The 18,677-nt window shown below is 42.2% G+C and overlaps 1 protein-coding gene across 4 annotated transcripts in view; it reads right to left on the bottom strand.

Moving 5' to 3' along the window:
• LOC105428206 (uncharacterized) overlaps window positions 1-18,677 on the bottom strand; it is a 158,604-nt gene that overhangs the window by 47,234 nt on the left and 92,693 nt on the right. The window contains exon 1 of one of the 4 annotated variants that reach the window (XM_089073122.1): window positions 17,722-17,755. The exons of the other annotated variants lie outside the window; for them this stretch is intronic. Coding sequence (XP_088929248.1) covers window positions 17,722-17,740 — 19 coding nt within the window. The 5' untranslated portion in view covers window positions 17,741-17,755. Of the gene's footprint in view, window positions 1-17,721; window positions 17,756-18,677 lie in introns of those variants that run through there. 4 annotated transcript variants of the gene reach the window in all.

Raw genomic sequence — 18,677 nt, 5'->3', positions numbered from 1 at the left:
CCCACGGTAGCCGATCCTCATAAGGATGCGGACCAGCAAGAGGGAGAAAGATGATAAGTTCTCGTATCCTGCGGCTCGTGCGAGAGAAAAAAAAGTTTAATTGAAGGCTTCGATGCATGCGCGTAAGACGAGAGAAAGAGGGGGGAGAGAGAGGGGGAGAGAGAGAGAGAGAGAGAGAGAGAGAGAGAGAGAGAGAGAGAGAGAGAGAGAGAGACAGAGAAAGAAAGAGCGCGATCGAACACGTTTTCGTACTCCGCAACTTTTCGAGGGAGGAAACGAGAAACCAGCTCGAGGAAGTCGGGCAAAAAACAACGGGACCGATCCGGAATAGGCGAGACTTATTGACCGCACTAATCGCGTGCTGTAAGTTATCGGCGTAAAGAAGGAAAAGAATGTCTCGATTTGCTGTTTATTACTGTTATCAAGTTCTCCAACGATCTGATACTTGTTTCTTTATGACAGATTACCCGAGGATTTCTTCTCCCTTCTAATTTGCTTCCTCTCTCTCTCTCTCTCTCTCTCTCTCTCTCTCTCTACATTGTAAATGTATAGATATTGTAAATGTATAGTTGCGCTTAAAGATATTTAGAGAGGCTAATAAAAGCCGATTAATAGCAACAATAATAACGTGTTCTCAAGTTTATAGTCAAATTCTAGTTGTAACCAAATTTTATCGCGCTCATCTCTATGCGTTGCAGTAACTGCATAGTCAAAGTTTTCGTTATAATAGTCAGTATAACAGTCAGTAACGTTTGTAACGAGCCTCGGAATATAAACTAGGGCAGAGCTAGCATAGAGATCGTATACGTCATATCACATATACTTTATTAACGCCGGGCGATAAGAGGATTTCGGTTCCTGCTGAAGGGCGGAGAGGAGAAGGGGGTGGGGGGAGTCTCGGAAGAATTCCATCGCGCGAAAAGAGAGAGGCAAAAATTTCCGGTCCTCGCGGAATCTAAGCAGAAGTGCGGGCGCTGAGAAAGGGGGTGGAATTTACGTAAATTTTACATTCCGGGGAGCCGGGGAGTCTCCATCCGGCGCCACGATAGCGAGGTCTGATTACCATTCATAGTAAATAGGTACGACGCTCTGATCCGTCGAGCGTTATCAGTCCGCGCTATCAACCCTGGATATTTTTCCGACTTCCGCAAGAGATTGCGAGATGCCCGATTCCGCGCGATGCGAGATTCGAACTTGGGACGAGGATCAAAGGAAATACGGCATATGCGGAAGCCTCAAACGATTTTTGTATTAATCGTCAACTATATTCGGGAAGGGGGGAGGGACCCGCATAATCCGCGTGATTGTATAATCACAGCATAATCAGCATAAAATTGCCACTTATCAGCGGCGTTAAACAATAATTTCGTAAACAACCAATAATTAATGTGTTATAATAAATAGTATTAATTACAATAATCAATCTGTATGAGCGTAAATTAACGGATTAATTAACTTGTAGACTATATTTTATTTTATTTCGCCCTACTGGCGATTCTATTCCGGTTCCGCTTATTAAAATTGTATAATAATAACTGCAGAACAATCGATTACCCGTGTTTCCTATTTGAGTCTGGACGTCGCCGTGTATAAAAGGGATCTCCTCAACGCGGTTTCACGTGTCTACGAAATTGGAGCATATAAATAAATTAGGTGGATAAACAAATCCGGCAGCCCGTGACATTCATCAGAAGCGACCACGAGTCGGAGTGTAAAACGAGCATGTGTAAATATCAGACGGTAAAGACGTATATGTATATATATATATATATATATACATATGCCAAAAAGGTCATAAACGTGAGTGGCAGAACCGTCGATCGTCCGGCTAATACCCGTCGTCGATGGCGCGCCACGTCTTTTACGATCCGCGCCTCCGTATCGCCCATCAAGCCCCGGTCGACGACAAACAAACGCAACGGGTAGCGGAGCAGCCAATATCATCAATAAAGCCCCATCGCGATAAAATCATCCCGACGCGAACGTGGCACCTTTAATAATATAGATTATATTTACGCCGCTTACGCTGCTATATAGCAGGTAATATATAGGACGATTTACAATGCTGACGTAACTATAATGGTCAGATAAAAGCGCGATAGTTACCGCGCCGGGCATCGACATTCGGATTCCGTTATCGATGACGGGGGTCTTTGTAATTTTCATACCGCATTTCCCACCGACAGGGGTTCAATTAAAACTCCGCCAGTTTTTTCCTCTCATTTCGCTGTTATTATCCTCGTCGTCGCCGCGGGTGTAAACCAGAGAAAAAAAGGAATTGATACTCGGGGGAGGGGAGGTTGGGCATTACGACGGGCTATACCGTACACCGAATACAAACGCGGTGAAACACGGAGGGACTTGGCCGTTTGCGAGCGCACGTTGACTTCTGAATATCCACAGCTTTCTTTCTCTCTCTCTCTCTCTCCCGGAGAAATGGCCGTTTGGCAAAGCGCGACCGGGTACCGTCGAGCGTAACTTCAAAAAGGTGGTACCTTTTGAAGTCGTCCATCGAGAGTGACGTGGTATCTTCACTCCGCGAGTGAGACTTCAAAGAGGTGGTTCCAGAGCGAAACTCGATTGGCCGACCAAAAAACGTCGAACGCGAAACTTCCCCTCCCCTCTGCCACCCCCACCCATCCATCCGTCAAAAAAAAAGAAAGGACAGAAAAAGAGACAGAGAGAAAGGGAAAAAAAAACAATGATGAACGCGGGGTACAGCTGGAAGGAGGATCCACCTGGCGATGACACGGGGCCGTGCGCGAGCATCCGTGCGAGTGTGTTCTCTCGCTCGCTCGCGTTCTACCTGCGTGCGTCCATTGACGCTACGCTCGCCGCGGGCAACAATGCCAAATCACCGGATACGTCGCATCCGCAAAACTGATCGCTCGGCGGCCGGAATTTCCGCCCGGCCTCCAACCACCACCATCCCCGCCCCCCTTTCCCTACACACGCGGGTCGGCGGGCGTACGTGTGCGCGCGCGTGCAAGCGCGCGCGTATGTGTGTGTGTGTGTGTGTGTGTGTGTGTACATGTGCACGCGTGTGAGTGTACATGCGTGTACGTGCGTGCATGGGCGCTCTAGGGTGAACGCCGAAGCGAATTAGAATCATCGACCGGCACGGCGCGGAACGCGGCGGGCGACGGGAGTATCATGAGATCCGGCCAGGCGCGGATTTCACGCCTCGTGCTGCCGATAAAGGCTGGCGAGAGAGGCGGATTTTAGGCGCGTCGATTTACAGCGTGTCCGCGTTTAGGCGCGTCGATTTTAGGCGCGCCAATTTCGCGCGCGTCGATTATCAGCCGCGCGTCGGAGATCCGCCGCCGCGCCGCGGCAAATTTCAAGCGTGCCAATTTCACACACACTTAATTTTACATACGGCATACGGGATTTTCGGCCCCGAACGCGAGCGGTCGAGTAGTTCGTTACATTAACGAGTACAAAAAAAATGGATCTTCGTAAATTTCACAGCTAACGTTATTAAATTTCAAAGCGCGCGCGTGCGCGCGCGCGCACGCACGAATGCACGTTTTACAAAAATATACACGCGCGTATGTCCTACCCGCCTGATATCCTGTTTCGCTAACCGTTTCATATTGCTTTGAGAGTTTCGCCAAATAGATATTTTAAATTAAAAATATTTTTCGGTACTTAATTTCAAATAATTTCCCCGCGCGACATAAAAAGCGCGCGATCAATCGGAAAAATATGGGTTTTTATAAAAATAAAATGACCATAAAGCGCAGGGTTAATAGTGTTGCGTGGCGTTTTAATAGTCCAGTAAATCAGAAGTATAAATCAGAAAGGGTAGTGGATAAAAGCGGCGATTTTTTTAAGCACGGCGCGCGATCGGCGGATACGCACGTGATTAGGTGCCCCCTCTGCCCTCCCCCTCTCTCCTCTTCCTCCTCGATTATTATGGCGAGTAAACTTAATCTCGCCGCGACGATCATAATTTATTGGGTATCAGAAAAAATTCCTTTATATATATAAAATTAACGAAATCAACGAAATTAAAATTGTATTTTCGATTGTTAAATTAACCTAAAATCATCCGCTATTGTAGTCAAAATTGATTTCGCAGAGTGAAAATCGAGTTATGTAAATCCGACTATAATCTAAATTCAGCCATAATTGATGCTCAAAACGGCAGCTAAAATCGCATTTCCTCAGTGTACAACGACAAAATTGTATGGGAACAATTATATAATACGGTGGAAATGAATTAGAGTTAAAATTGTTTGCTAGGCGACGACTGAAATATTAAATTCTATCGTCTCGATGTTTAAATACCCATCTCAGAAATGAGTCGAAATATTCGCTCGTTGTCACGGCAATGTCCGGATCCTTGTCGCACAATTTCATTCTGGCGGCGGATGCCTGCGGGCAATCGAACATAGACAAACGATGTTCGCGGAAAAATCGATCGTTCGATGGGCTGGTTTTTCGCTGCGGACACAAGGGTTAAGGCCGGATGAAAGTGCAAAGGTTTACGCTCGATGTGCGCCCGATTGTCGGATAAAATCGAGCGCACATCGCGCGCGGCGAGATTACTATCTATACGGATGCAATCATGTTCGCTGGTGAGTAAGTATCGGAGATATATGATCGCGCTGTACGCGGAATGTCCAACAACAATGTTACGTCGTAACTTTACGATTTGATGCCGGACCGAAAATGTCGGATGACCGACGCCGAACGGTACGAGCCCGAGTCGTATTTTTGCGTCTTTATACCCGACTGAATTTAAATAGCGAAACGGGCAGGAGAACGATAAAAATGATAATATCACCTCCGAAGAGATTCCAGAGATGTACGTAGATAAGGAAGCGTAATAATTGTAAAAATTATTTTCCCATGTACGATTTGTAAGACAGTAATTTCTTTTAATTTAACTGAATGTGAAATATATTGCTAAAATTAATGCTAACTTTGGAGAGGAGGTTCTCTCTCTCTCTCTCTCTCTCTCTCTCTCTCTCTCTCTTTCTCTCTCTCTCTCGACAGGGGAAACGTCACGCTGCTCTACTGTATCACGACGATGCACACACCAAGAACGTGAGAGCTCCCGCGGATTGCTCTCTGAAAAATTCTAACGATCCGCACAACCAATTAAGCGAGAATCATATAGCCGCGTCGCTCGCGGGTATACGCGCCGCGGCCATCCATCTTTCGCCTCCCTCTCACCTCCGACTTCTTTTTTTTACAGAGCATAAAAGATTTTTACGGCAGAAACGGGAGAAACTGCTGCGGAATTAAATTAAATATTATCGTCGAACCAGGAAAGGAACACGACGGCGAGTTCCGGCGCGGCGCGTCAGAGATCTGAGAGGAATATACGTGCGTCGCGGATAAAAGCTTCAGCTCGGATGAGAGCACGAAGCTTTGAAAGTTTCCAGCTATCTCGCAAGTCGGATTGCCAGGTGAAATCGCGTGCGGCCAATCGAGTCCGCGGTTAAATATTTCAGGTACAGGTAACGTGTGCATAGATATGTGTGCACAGATAGATACGTCTGCACGCACGCACACACACACACACACACACACACACACACACACACACACAATTTTATATATATATATATATATATATGTAGGGAGATGTGAGATTATATAGCGTACGTCTCAGGCAAGGATAGATACTTCGAAAATTATTCAGGAAACTGTCACAAGTTGAGAACTCGTGTAATACATATATTATAAGGCCCTTTGTTTCGCGAATCCAATCTCGCAGTGCTACTTGGTTGCACAAGGGGATTCGAGCGGGCGGATGTATATACAAGCGCATCCCCTTTCTTCGCGGGCGGATGTATCCTAAAAGATTTTCATATTTGCCAAAGGTACACGCGAAAGCGGATACACGTTAACTGGTCGGATTAAATCTGGACTGATCGTCAGAGCCTGTGCGATTCCGCGGGCGAAATGGACGGTTTGATGACTGCGTAGTGAAACTGCGCGATTTGTTGATCCGTGTGGCTTGTCGAATTCGTAAAATTGAGCCGTTGTCATGCGTCGATTCCAATATCCGAGAAAACGAATTGAAACGTATCTGAAAAGAGCGTATTATTTTCGCATCGCATCGAGATAATGTGTCTAAATATTTCCGCGTACTTGTTTCGCGTGTCTGAACTTTTATCATGTTTATTAAAATTATGTTTTATCAATGTGATTTCATCCGTCCGTTTAAATTTCCTCTTTAATGTATGGCAACAATCTTGCACAGCGATATGAAACAAAGAATTTTTCATTGTCATGCACATTTTGTTCGATATTCGGAGACTTTAGAGAATAAAATCTTCTCCTTTTAGTATAGGGTCATTCCGACACTCTTCTGCTTTATTTATATGTATATATATATATATATATATATATATATATATATAGAATGTATATGTGTGTGTATGTGTGAGTATCGGTATATATATTTGGCACATATTTTCCGAAATAGAAGCAGGAACTTGCAGTGTACGAGCTGAAGCGGGATTAAATGAAATATATGGATGTATTGTGTCATATTTTAATCACTGAGCATGACAGCTGAATTTCATTCTGAATACTACAACAGCTCGAGAACTTGAGATTCTATCAGGCGATATAAATATAATTCCCTCAACTGGTTCTCTTTTGCTTGCCTACTCTCTTTCTCCCTTCGAACTAAGGCAAATCTATTTTTCTCGATTTTGTTGGACCATTATTTGTTCGCAAAATGAATTTTATTTTCCCGTTCCTCTCGTTACGCATGTACGTTAACAATTATTTTCGTCTATGGAAATTTCTTTCGTTCCTACAATTTTACAAAGTAGTATGTACATCTACGAACAAAAAACATTTCAATAGATTTTAATAAATTAAAAATCAAACAATCGAGAGAACGCAGAGGAAAGAATGCGGAAGGGGGAGTTGGAATACGGGCGGAGAGAGATTCGCGGACAAAAATCATTTTATTTTATCAATTTTTCGGTCACACGCAATTCGCATGTAATATCTTTTCCTTGTGAAACCGCGCGTTTTACCAGTACTGTCCTTTGACTGACAAGTGGGCAAACTTCCATTTGTATTGTCACCTATCCCGCCTCTATTTTTCGACGTTTTATTTTACGGGCGATTTAAATTTATATAACGCTTTGCTTGTTCAGGTTAAATCGTTTATTTTTGCACGCCTTTAATATTCGTTCGCGACAATAAACCGAGTCCTTCGGTGATTGAATGTCGGTGTAGTAAAATGATTCTCATTTAACATCGTATGTTCCACTTCGGTTGCCGGGTTGCTTTGTCTGGCTCGATGCAAATTTACCTCCATTACCTCATTTGTACCAACTCACGTCGAAAAATTCACTCCTACACAACGCAACAGGTAACTACCGAGCATAATTAACGAATTAACGTCGACTGACGACTAGATATGATTAGACGCGCCATCCAGTCATGCTCCCCATATTTTAAACAAAGGTTAAAATTACATAAAAGTGTCCAGGATATCACACGTTTCCGCACGTTCGCGACTGTGAAGATAAAATCGCGAGTGGCATAACTCGCGTTTGCACCGACAATCAGCGTTTATGATTAAGCATTGAAATATCGCATATATCCTGATAATTGAGAGGTCGTACGCTTATATCACTTACATCTTGAGCTTTTCCACCTTCGAGTCTGTTATATTTATAAAAGGATTATAACAATTATAGTAACAATTAATCGATCCGCGAGAATTCAAATATTTAATAAGAAACGTGAATATTTTACATATTATTCCAATATACTAGCAAAATATTTGGGAAATTTGGGTAAACTTTTGCATAAAAATATATTCTCTCGAAAATAAAAAAATTTAATATTTTAATAAAAAAAATATTATAAAAAAAAAGTATTAATAGGGATTGATATTTATTGATATTTTTAGTGAAAAGAGAGGGTAAATGTAAAAATGTTATGAAATTTATCATCACAATAGAAATAGAATTCTGTAATTCATAAATTATTAAATTATCGAGAAATAGTCATTTTAATTTTTACATTTTTAAGTACGTTGCACTCACTCGAGTCCACGATTTTTCGAATAATGTTCGCGATAATATGCCAAAAGCAGTCAAACCATTTTATCCGAAATTTTCTCAACCGACCTACATTTCTTACTTATTATCGCGCTTGCCGTTTACGTCACGAAATATCGTACGCTATTTTCGCGAGCCAGAGTGCACCTGCCTCTTCGCCAGCGAAGCAGAGACGTTTTAAAAAAGGTTTACTCGAATAATTGCTAAATAAAGGCTACGTTTCAGAAATCTTTTCTTAGAAGACATGGATTCGATCGACAATTCTGAAAATATGTCTTATAAATTTACGTAACCCAAATTTCAGATAAAATTTCTTCTTAAATTTCTCAAATTTCCATTTACCGCACTTACGCGTCTCTTCGAGATTTTTCTCGTAATTATTTTCGATTTTAGAAATATAATATATCGCAAAAAAATTGAGGCAAAGACTTACCGCATCTCATTCACATTGACAAGTTCTATCATGGTTTCTCGAGATATCATGAATACGATGCAGTCGATTGCGATGCATTCTTCGTGCCAATCGCGGGATGGAAATACGATGAAAACGTAGATTGCGCGCACGCCCTTAAGGGGCTAATAAGAAAAATAATCCGGCTCCTCGCCGCTTTTAATTAAACCACAGCTGACTCCCATTGTAGTTGCGCTGCATTTTTGTTTACAGAAAGCGTAAGGTAAGCAAAAAAGGGGGAGGTTGCGCGCGACCAGACGGCGTTTAGTTCCGCTGCGACGACGACGCGGAGTCGTAAAGCGTGTCGTGCCACGAAACAACGCTTATTACTTCCGGTAATTCGCTCCATCGTTTTCGGAAAAGCGGAATCTCTACTCGCCGAGCTCTTGTAACGTGAGCGACGCCGGCGTTTCCCTCTTTGCCAGCCGGAAATCATCGTCATAATAAATTAGTTCGTAACTAAAGGTTGCGCGCACGGCGCACCGTAAGTGAATTTTAGAATTATCCAACTGCCGCGTTCTATAGTTCGGAATTAATTAACAAATTAATTAACGCGGAGCGGCACGAGCGAGCGAGCGAGCGAGAGAGAGAGAGAGAGAGCGAGAGCGAGAGCGAGAGCGAGAGCGAGAGCGAGAGCGAGAGAGAGAGAGAGAGAGAGAGAGAGAGAGAGAGAGAGAGAGAGAGAGAGAGAGAGAGAGAGAGAGAGAATGAGCGAGCGAGCAAGCTCGGTTTTCTACGACAAATCGTGATCTTACTTACGAAAGCATAACTCGCGTAAGCTTGGCTCTAACGACTCCGAGTTCTGCAATTTAATAGATGATAGTTTACCGTTTTGTCTGTGCCTCTCCTCTCGGCTCTCGGTTGATGCAACGGTATTAAACACCATGCATTCGGAAACTATTACGTTATATTTACCCGTGGTACATCTTAGAAAATCATAATACACATTACGTGCAAGAATTAAAATATTATGAATAGCATGCGTGTCTCTCGTATCGGAATAAGTTCGTTTCTAGCGATTCAATTAATATTCAACGATGAGCATTATAAATGTTCTTCTCTATGAAAAGTTTTTGCCAAATACACACGTCGATTTCAAACTCATTCGCCGGTCATTAAAATTTTATTCGATGAAAATAGAACGCTTCATGTGTTTTTACATCTATATCGACATTTACACGGGCAGTATTTTATTTAAATGTATGATTTCAATGTACCTCCGCACGAATTTCCGCGTCTGACACCCCTGGCGAGGAATTAAAATAATTCGAAAATGATTTTTATCGGAGTGCATATCGCGTTTCTCGCGAGGGATGGTGCGCCACGGGAAAAAAACCTAGCGCGATGTAGGAAAACGTGTTGCGAGCGCTTTAGTCGACGATCCAAGCAAGAAATTGCAATATCGCGGCTTGATAGCGAAAGGATACGTGCCATTATTACTGTGAAAAGCGGATTTGTTCCTTTCGTCCCTTTGCATAGCGCTGCACGCGCGAGAGGATATATACTAGTTATTAAAATTGAATACAAAATTCGTTTTAGAGTTAACCTCCTCTTTGCGACGACGCTCCCTTCTTTTTTTTGCAAAAATGGCCGCATTAACAAATTAATAGCATGCATATTTAATTCTCATCGAGTGAGAGAATTTATTTCTGATATGTTTAATATTGAACGGCTCGATTATTAAATGTCGCATAAATCTCTGTCAGACAAATCCAGCCGCGATTAATCAATTTCGCAGTCATTACTAATTCTAGTAAAAATCTCGAGAGATTTTAATTGTTTGCGGAACTTGGTAACTATCGGCATTTAGTTGAAATCCCTCGTCCGACGATCTTTTTATACCTCGCGGACTCCGCATAATAAAACGGAGATAACTTATCGGGCGAGCTGTCGGCCCCGAAAACATGAAATTCCTTGCTTGCGGGCCCCCATCGATCGCGATGCTCTCGGAGAGAGTCGAAGGAAAGGTCGCGATCGCACCGGGGCGATTATTAACAGTGTTGCGCGGCGTTAATAGTCCGGTAAACCAGAAGTATAAATCAGAGGAGCGAGCGGGCCGGGAGCGAGGGGGCGAGGGGGCCCCCCGTACGCTTCTCGCAGAACAATGAGTAATTCGCGGCGGCGAAATCCATTATAAATTGCAGTTAATGTAACTATATTTTTCGTGATATACGCTATCTACCTATCCCGCTCCCATCCCCGCTCCTCTCCGCCGGCGCGAGGATTTGCGAATAAAGCACGGATATTATGCGCTCTGTCGGTGCCCGAGGAGGGCCCGGGAGGAGGGTAGTGGCTGATTTCCTGCGCACTTTATCTGTACAGCCATTTTACGTTTCCTTTATAGACCTCGTATTATTCTTACCGCGCTTTCCCCTCGAGCCCTTTGCCCCTTTCGACTCGTGACTGTGGCCCCCCGCGATTCACCCGTCGCCGCCACCTCCGGGTCGCCACCCCATGTCAGGATGTAAAAGCGGTGGTTAAACGGCGCGCCTCCGCCATTAATCACCCCCGATCGCGATATTACACGAGAAATCCGCGTGTTGGTTGGTATACGTCGCCGACGGTGTGTTTACACGACCTTTTTATCTACGATCGCGAATCCGTGGATCCGCGCGATCTCGAGCGGACAGAGTCTTCGCTATTATTGTGATTGACCATCCGCGGATCGCTCGCGTAATCGCACTTTCATCTCGACACACGAGTCCCTATACTCTTTTTTTTTCTTTTTTTTTTTCGTTACGCGATAGTTTGCACATTATCGATACAAATCGGTACACTGTCGAACGTCGAGTATGATAAATGACGCAGATTATTAACGAGCAATTGTCGACGTATCTGAAGATCCATCGACTTCTGTCTATGAATCTCTGAACTAACCCTAGGCTCGATTCCCTCGCGACAGAATCGAGCGAAACTTTTTGAATTATTAGGATAATCGAAAATTTTGCTCCGACAAAAATTTCTCCGTTGGAAGATAAAGAGTCGCCAAAGACCTCTCGATTTTCAAATTGCGCAAGGATTACAGTACTCCAGGTTTGATATCAGCGCGCGCTAAGAATAATCGATGGAGCATACGTATTTTTTTGCGTCCGATATTTGAAAGGTACAATGCCTGGATTACAAGGGAATCTTACTTGGAAGATGACCAGATTTACTGCATCGCGTCGCTCGCAATATGCTTCTATCGTGCCGGTATATATTTTATACGTGTACACTTTCGAGAGAAGATGAAACCCGCTTCGCTTGCAACGCATTTATTCCACGGCAATATTTGCGATACGAAAGGGAAGAATGCCGGATAACGCGGTCAATATACAATCTGTCGATTCGCATCAAATAATAATTTAAAAAGCTCCTTCAGTTCGCAAGTTTCGCTCTCGGATCATAAACGCGTTGATGAAAAGGGAAAAAAGAAAAAAAAAGAAGAAGAAAAGAAGAAGGAGCGTAGAAAAAGGAGAAATCGTTGGCTATGGAAAAATGAGGATATGAACAAGCGTATGGTAAAGCGCCAGCCAGATTCAGTCTGGCTTTATATTAAACCTAATTACGTAGATCGGATTGCAAAACAACTACCGACACGACCGATCAGCCAAACGACGGCTATCGATAATCGATCGCGGCAATCGCCGTCGCTTTTTATCGTGCCGTTTGACGGAGTGATACGCCTAACGAGCGTCCGTCTCCGCGAATGAGGGAGATATATAAATCCCGACGTTCCGGACGTGCACGAAATTATCCGGGTTGTCCTAAATGGGCGCGACGTAACTCGTTTTTTTTCCTTCCCTTTTCCGCCATCGCCGCCGCCGCCGCCGCCGCCGCCGCCGCCGCCGTCACCACCGCCACTGCCGCCGCCCGAAAAAAAGACGGCGGACAGTGACGGCGGCGAGCGACGTTGACGGCGTTACAACACGTCGACCTTTATCTCTCGTCACCTTTTCACTCACTCGATTGCAGCTACTGTGTAACAACATCAACGTTACCTGACGAAGGGTGTTTCGCGAAAATCTCTGAAATACACGAGAGAGAGAGAGAGAGAGAGAGAGAGAGAGAGAGAGAGAGAAAGAAGGAGAATAAGGGAGGAAAAAGTGGACAGTGAGCGCAAGGGAGAAAAGAGGAAAAAAGACAGAATTAAACTAGAGATATACCATTCGCATCACCTGGGAGTCAACTCTTTGTCACGTCGTATTATCGAATACAGACGCAATTATAAATTGCGTCTTTCAAGCGTGAACGGTATAAAAAGCGGAAAAAAAATCGCACGCGTAACACGTAACTTGTATTTGTAATTTAGATTATATATGACGGAGATTTAAATAGCGTCTCTCTCTCTCTCTCTCTCTCTCTCTCTCTCTCTCTCTCTCTCTCTCTCTCTCTCTCTCTCTCTGTTTTATCCGACGGTTCACACGTGCGAACGGATCTCGCGTCACGTGTCACATGCGTGTCGCCAGGTGAGGAGGCTTTGTGCGATATTCCGACGGAAAAAAAGAAGAAAGCGCCAATGAATAATGCAAAAAGTAATTTTAATGCAGAAAGAGGGATAATTTCGTATTCGTTTTGTTATTTATTATTTAATATGGCGCAGCGCGTGCGAACTCGCGCGATAATAACGACGCGTCCCCGCCGATCTCCGGCGAGAAGACTGTTTTGAAAAATTAAAAAAAAAATACTTCCCGAAATTAGAGAGAGAAGAGATAGAGGAATGAAACGACGATGCCCTCGCGAGGTAGGATTACCGAGCGCTCAGCAAATATTGCATTCGCATTTTAATCGTGCCTCTGATATGTATAATTACGCCGCCGTCACCTGCATGAAACGCACTTCCAACGCCAAAACCTAAGTCACGAGCCATAAAACGCGTGGATCAACAGTCCTCCGCTAAACGCATTATCCCACCGAAGCAGGTGCGTTTAAAAGATATAGGAGAGTAAGGATTACGCTCGTACGCTCACGGATTATGCTAATTTCGCGCGACGTATTCGCGCGTGTAAGTGCGAAATTCAGGTTATAATTGGTACCCTTCGTTCACCCTCCATCGGCTCCTCCCACACCGGAACGGCGTGTTTTCTACGGAGGACGACGTGAAATTAACGAGAAAACGCGGTCTCACCGTCGACTTACATTTCTGTATCACGGTATTTTTTTCACCCTCGAGAGAGTTTCGTGATCCGTTTCTCGAATAAATATCTATGCAAATTATTCTCGAGGCAGGCGCGTGGCTCAAAATCACCGAGATTCAGACTTTCTAATCCCTGTCATCCCATTAATCCTAATCCTAATTGCCGTATTAAGATGACGTGTTACAGCTGGATCTCGGTCTTACACGAAATCGGACTCGCGTAAGACTCCCCGGATACGTAACTCCGTGCGCGCGCGCGCGCGCGGACGTTCGCGTAAACTTTCCCGAAAAATTGCAATATAAATCCGATTTCACGGATAGGTCTTACGGCGAATTCCTCCGTTTGGAAGAATCGACGCTCGCACAAAGGCGCGCCAGTACGGAGCCCTTTACCCAAGTCGGCGGCCGATCTTCCGCGGAACACAATAGACGATTTTTACGACGCTCGGGGAAAAAGAAGTCGCGCAAAATGGATTAACGTTCGACGGGGTAATCTCATAAAATGAAAGATCCTGAGTAACGAGCGAGTGATAGCGGAAGACTGGCGCGCAAGACCGCAGGTCGGATCGTCTATCGTCAGGCAGCAACACTTGCCCTCCTCTTTTCCGTCGCGGAGGCGAAGATTGAAATCGGGACCTCCCGGATTCAATATAACGATGACAGAGCGAGATTCCCCGGAAATAATCACCCCCCCTCCTCTCTCTCTCTCTAACAGAGGTCTCCTCTCGATCAGGAATCTCGAAATTTTGATTTCCATTTAATATCTCGGTGACCGAGCTTCGAATTAAAACGACCTCGAAATAAAATGAGAGGGATACCTATAACTCGTTCGTCTGGAGGCGAAACTATTTTCTTGGTATTAACTCTATAATTGACATCGATCCCAATTTCGCGAAGGGAGAGGAAATGAGAATCGTCCCCGACAACGTTCCACGGAGAATATCTTACTGTCTTACTGTCATTATATAAATTTTCCAGGGCATTCGTTTCAAAATATATTGTCCCCCGGATGTACGAAACGCCGGGGGCGACCGATGGTTTTCTTCTCGCGGTCGACGGCGACGTAGCCACTTCGGCTGCTCCAATTTTCGAGTTAAGCGTTTATAGATTGATAGCCGTGCTTCGTCGAGATCGACGGTCGTTTGCACGATAAATACGAGGAGGTCGCTTTCGAGGGGATCCGGCGCGACCGAGGGAAACTGATGCCAACCGCCCGTACAAATATTGGCTCCTGTGTCATGGCGGAGGGCTCCGCCGTGCAGAGCCCGCACACGCACGCAGGCGTGGCATCGTCCACGCACACGGTCATCCACGTACCGATACGGACGTTGCACGTACCTACCCACACAGGCGTACGTATTACACGCGAATACGTGTATAAAACGTGCACACGTACAACCGCGTGATATACATCCGCGCGCTCCACCGCAGTTGCGATCATCGTGTACCGGGTGTCGTACCGGAAATCCGTATCAGACTTGGTCGTCGATAAGTTCGCCGAGTTCACCTGACGCGCCGCGTAGAGACCTTAACCGAACCGGACTAGGCATCGACGTTGAAAAATCGTCCGACCGTTTTCCATTTCGCGCGTAACAAAGGTTATCCTCCTTGCCCGCCGCTCCTGGCACTGGTATTGTGGCGAAATAATGACGAGCGGGAAAAGAGAGAGAGAGAGAGAGAGAGAGAGAGAGAGAGAGAGAAGGGATGAGTGGAAAAGGGAGAAAATGAGGGGCAGAGAGAGAGAGGGAGAGAGAGAGATGGCGAGATCTCTCCGTTATCGGAACAACAGCGTGTATGGGAGCGCAGCGCAGCGGAGTAACGATCGTCGGTGCGATCGCTGACGTAACGTTCTCTTAAGTGGCGTTAAGTGAAGGGCGTGGGGCGGTCGGGAAAATTGGGGGATACCCGTCGTACCGTCGGACGGGAAGAATGGAGTGCGTGGAAATTGAGCGTAGCGCGTCCGACGAGAGAAATTCCACGGCGAAGTGGAAGATTTTCTCTCCGCGAAAACGTCGATTCGCCCTGGCGCCCGTTTCGAAGAAACGGCAACGCAATTAATCAACCCCCGTCCGTCACGCTGCGGCGAAATCTCCGATACTCGTGATATGAAATACGATAGGAACAACAACAACAATAATAATAATAATAATAATATACATGATGTTCCCGATACAATATACTTTGGTAACATATCCTGACATTAATTACAGTCGAAAATCCTGTCACTGAAAATGTCGAGATCGCAGTAATTTCGAGTTGGAGGCGACCAAAGTTGGCCAATGGAATCTGTGTAAAATTCATATAAGTAAACGTCAATATCAATTTAAGTCCCAACAATTGGATAGTTGACAATATTTATATCAAAAATTTAGAATTTTTTAATGCGAAAGTAAAAATTTGCTTATAACAAGGTATACGCGATGTTATCAAATAAAAATTGTATTGGCATAAAATTTTTATTGAAATAGACAATATTTTTCTTCAGACTTTAAACTCACATTTTATTAATGTTATATAATATGAACATAAGCAGAGAATAACAGCAATTTTCTTAAAATAATTATATATATTATGTAAATTATATATTATGTAATTATATATGTAATGAAGTTTATTAATATATAACTTTTATTAAATTAAAACTTTGAAAAAAGATATAATGTACACATATTTGCATGATATTTTTCCAATTTTATTGATAAAATGTGTACGTCTACTTAATGATAGCACGTGTTGAAGTATTCATCTTGAATCAGTTTCAGTTAACATTTTAATAAGATTTTATGTTTAAAAACGATTTTCCATCAAATATTGACTTTTTTACATATAAAATATTTAGTTTATTTTTATACTTTACTACGTTTTTATAAAAATTGATAAGCAAAGCGCAATAAGAAACGCGCGTATTTATAAAAAAATTGGATGATTCTTTGATTTCTACTTTTTTAGTAAGCAAATTCTTTGGGTATAAAACACAAATTATTATACAGGAAGGTCTTTTATTTTAACAAAATATTTATTAAACCTCGCTTGTTTTATTCTGTCTTAAATGCAAATTATGTCTTAAATTGCTATAAATACATTAGTTGTTAAACAAATTAAGCGGAAATACTACTTGTACGTGCAATATTTTTCCATCTTTCTATTTATTTTTATATCATACGTATATTGAAAAAAAATCTCTGGATATTACTTTCTCTCGTACAGCAATTTATGTAATATTTACTCTTGGAAAAATATATAGAGAGATCAAAAGCAGACCTCTCAAATTCTGTTGAAGAAATATTTAGAAAGGGGAGCGAAGGAAAAATAAAGTTATACACCTAATATTAACAATTTTTTCCGAACGTGCGTGCTTATAAAAATTAATTCATTTTTGTTTCATGTACATAAATACGATATATACATTTCTTTTTCCCTATTCGTCATCTCTAAAAAACCCATAAAAAAACATTAATTTTTCAAATACCAGTATTTTACAATTTAATTATACTTTTTTTATTATTTATTTAAATAATAAATTCAAAAATTCAATAATTGATAACGTATTTTACGTTAAAAAATGCTCAGATATATAACAAATATCATATTCTCATATTTTTGCGTTTTTTTAAAATGTTACGTACATACGGCATAATAACATATCAGAATATATGAAACAATTATGTATCAATATATTTTAATCTGAGCTTTATGCATCCTGGCATATACGCGATAAATCGATACATACGTTTCGAGATTACATATTAAAATTAATCTATTCTAATCTATCTATTTTAAGGTAATGGATCTATGATACTATATTTATATAATATTCTTGTTCTCTGAACTTGAAATATAAAATTTATATACACCTGATATAATTTTCACGGGGCCATTATCCTGAATATGAAAAAAATACGAAAATTTATCATTCACTGATACAATGCGCCACTGCGAAATCGAACCACGATGAGTTATGTTAAAATAAAAATATAAAATATGAAATACATGAAAATTATAGTAAGGTTAAAAAATGATTAATTTAAAAAATAATTATAGAATGGCTATTATCGTAAACAATTAAATTCAAAAAAAGCAAGTAAAATAATAAATAAATTATTTACCTCGTGGTTGCTCTCTCATCGTACGATGCTTTCTTTTTCTCCTTAATTGTTGTTTCTTGACGATAGCATTACACTCATTCGCAAAAATACAGTTAATTATAATCGCGCACATTAGTATTTCACTCCTGATATCGAGCAATACAATGCTACTCTTATTTTTATTTTATTCATCAATCTTATATAAAACCTTTAAAATCTTTAGTTCAAAAATCTTGAAATGTGATACAAAATGTAGTCTAAATAATGTCGATGAGATAAGAATCGTTCTTCAAATAATCACGCGAAACGTATGTTTTGACATGTAATCGTCGCTTCAATCATCCGGGAATTGTTAAATGCGAGAATTAATGTTCGCAACGGACTTGTGTCCGGTGAGATTATAACGATTGCGTGATCGTATTTGGCATCTTTTGGCATCTGTCACGATCGCGTTTCGAGGGATAATGAGAGACGATAGGCGCCGCCAAATGCCCGCTCGAATTTCATCGTGCAAATGACAACAATAGCTATCTGTCGACTCGAGTCTCACATACGTGTGGTACATGGCGCATGATCTTGCGTAAACAAGTATACCGAGACGAAGATAAGTGCGTTGCATTTCTTGCCAGTTTAGGAGAAACATCTCGACTCGTGTTAAATGCAAAACACATAATAAACGCATATTTTGCTACCTTTACGTTTCATATTGATTTTGATGTACAGATTGTGACATATTAAAGGATAACGTCAAAATTCATATAGATATATATATAAAAAATAGGTATCACTAAATATATAATAAATTTGATAATGGGTGTAAAATCTCAGTCAGAATTCCCGTCGCAAGCAGTAAGCAAATCAGAAATAAACATTGTGGCCAGAATAAAATAGAACTTTAATAAATATATGTTTTTATAGTAAATGGACTTCACTGGTTATAAATAATATATAAATAAATAAATATATAAAAGCATTTT

Source organism: Pogonomyrmex barbatus, unplaced genomic scaffold, assembly GCF_055798465.1.
Source record: "Pogonomyrmex barbatus isolate J1 unplaced genomic scaffold, ASM5579846v1 scaffold14, whole genome shotgun sequence".
In the NCBI taxonomy this organism is placed as follows: Eukaryota; Metazoa; Arthropoda; class Insecta; order Hymenoptera; family Formicidae; genus Pogonomyrmex; species Pogonomyrmex barbatus.
Note: the sequence above shows the minus strand (reverse complement) of the source record. Positions and strands in the feature narration are given on the sequence as shown.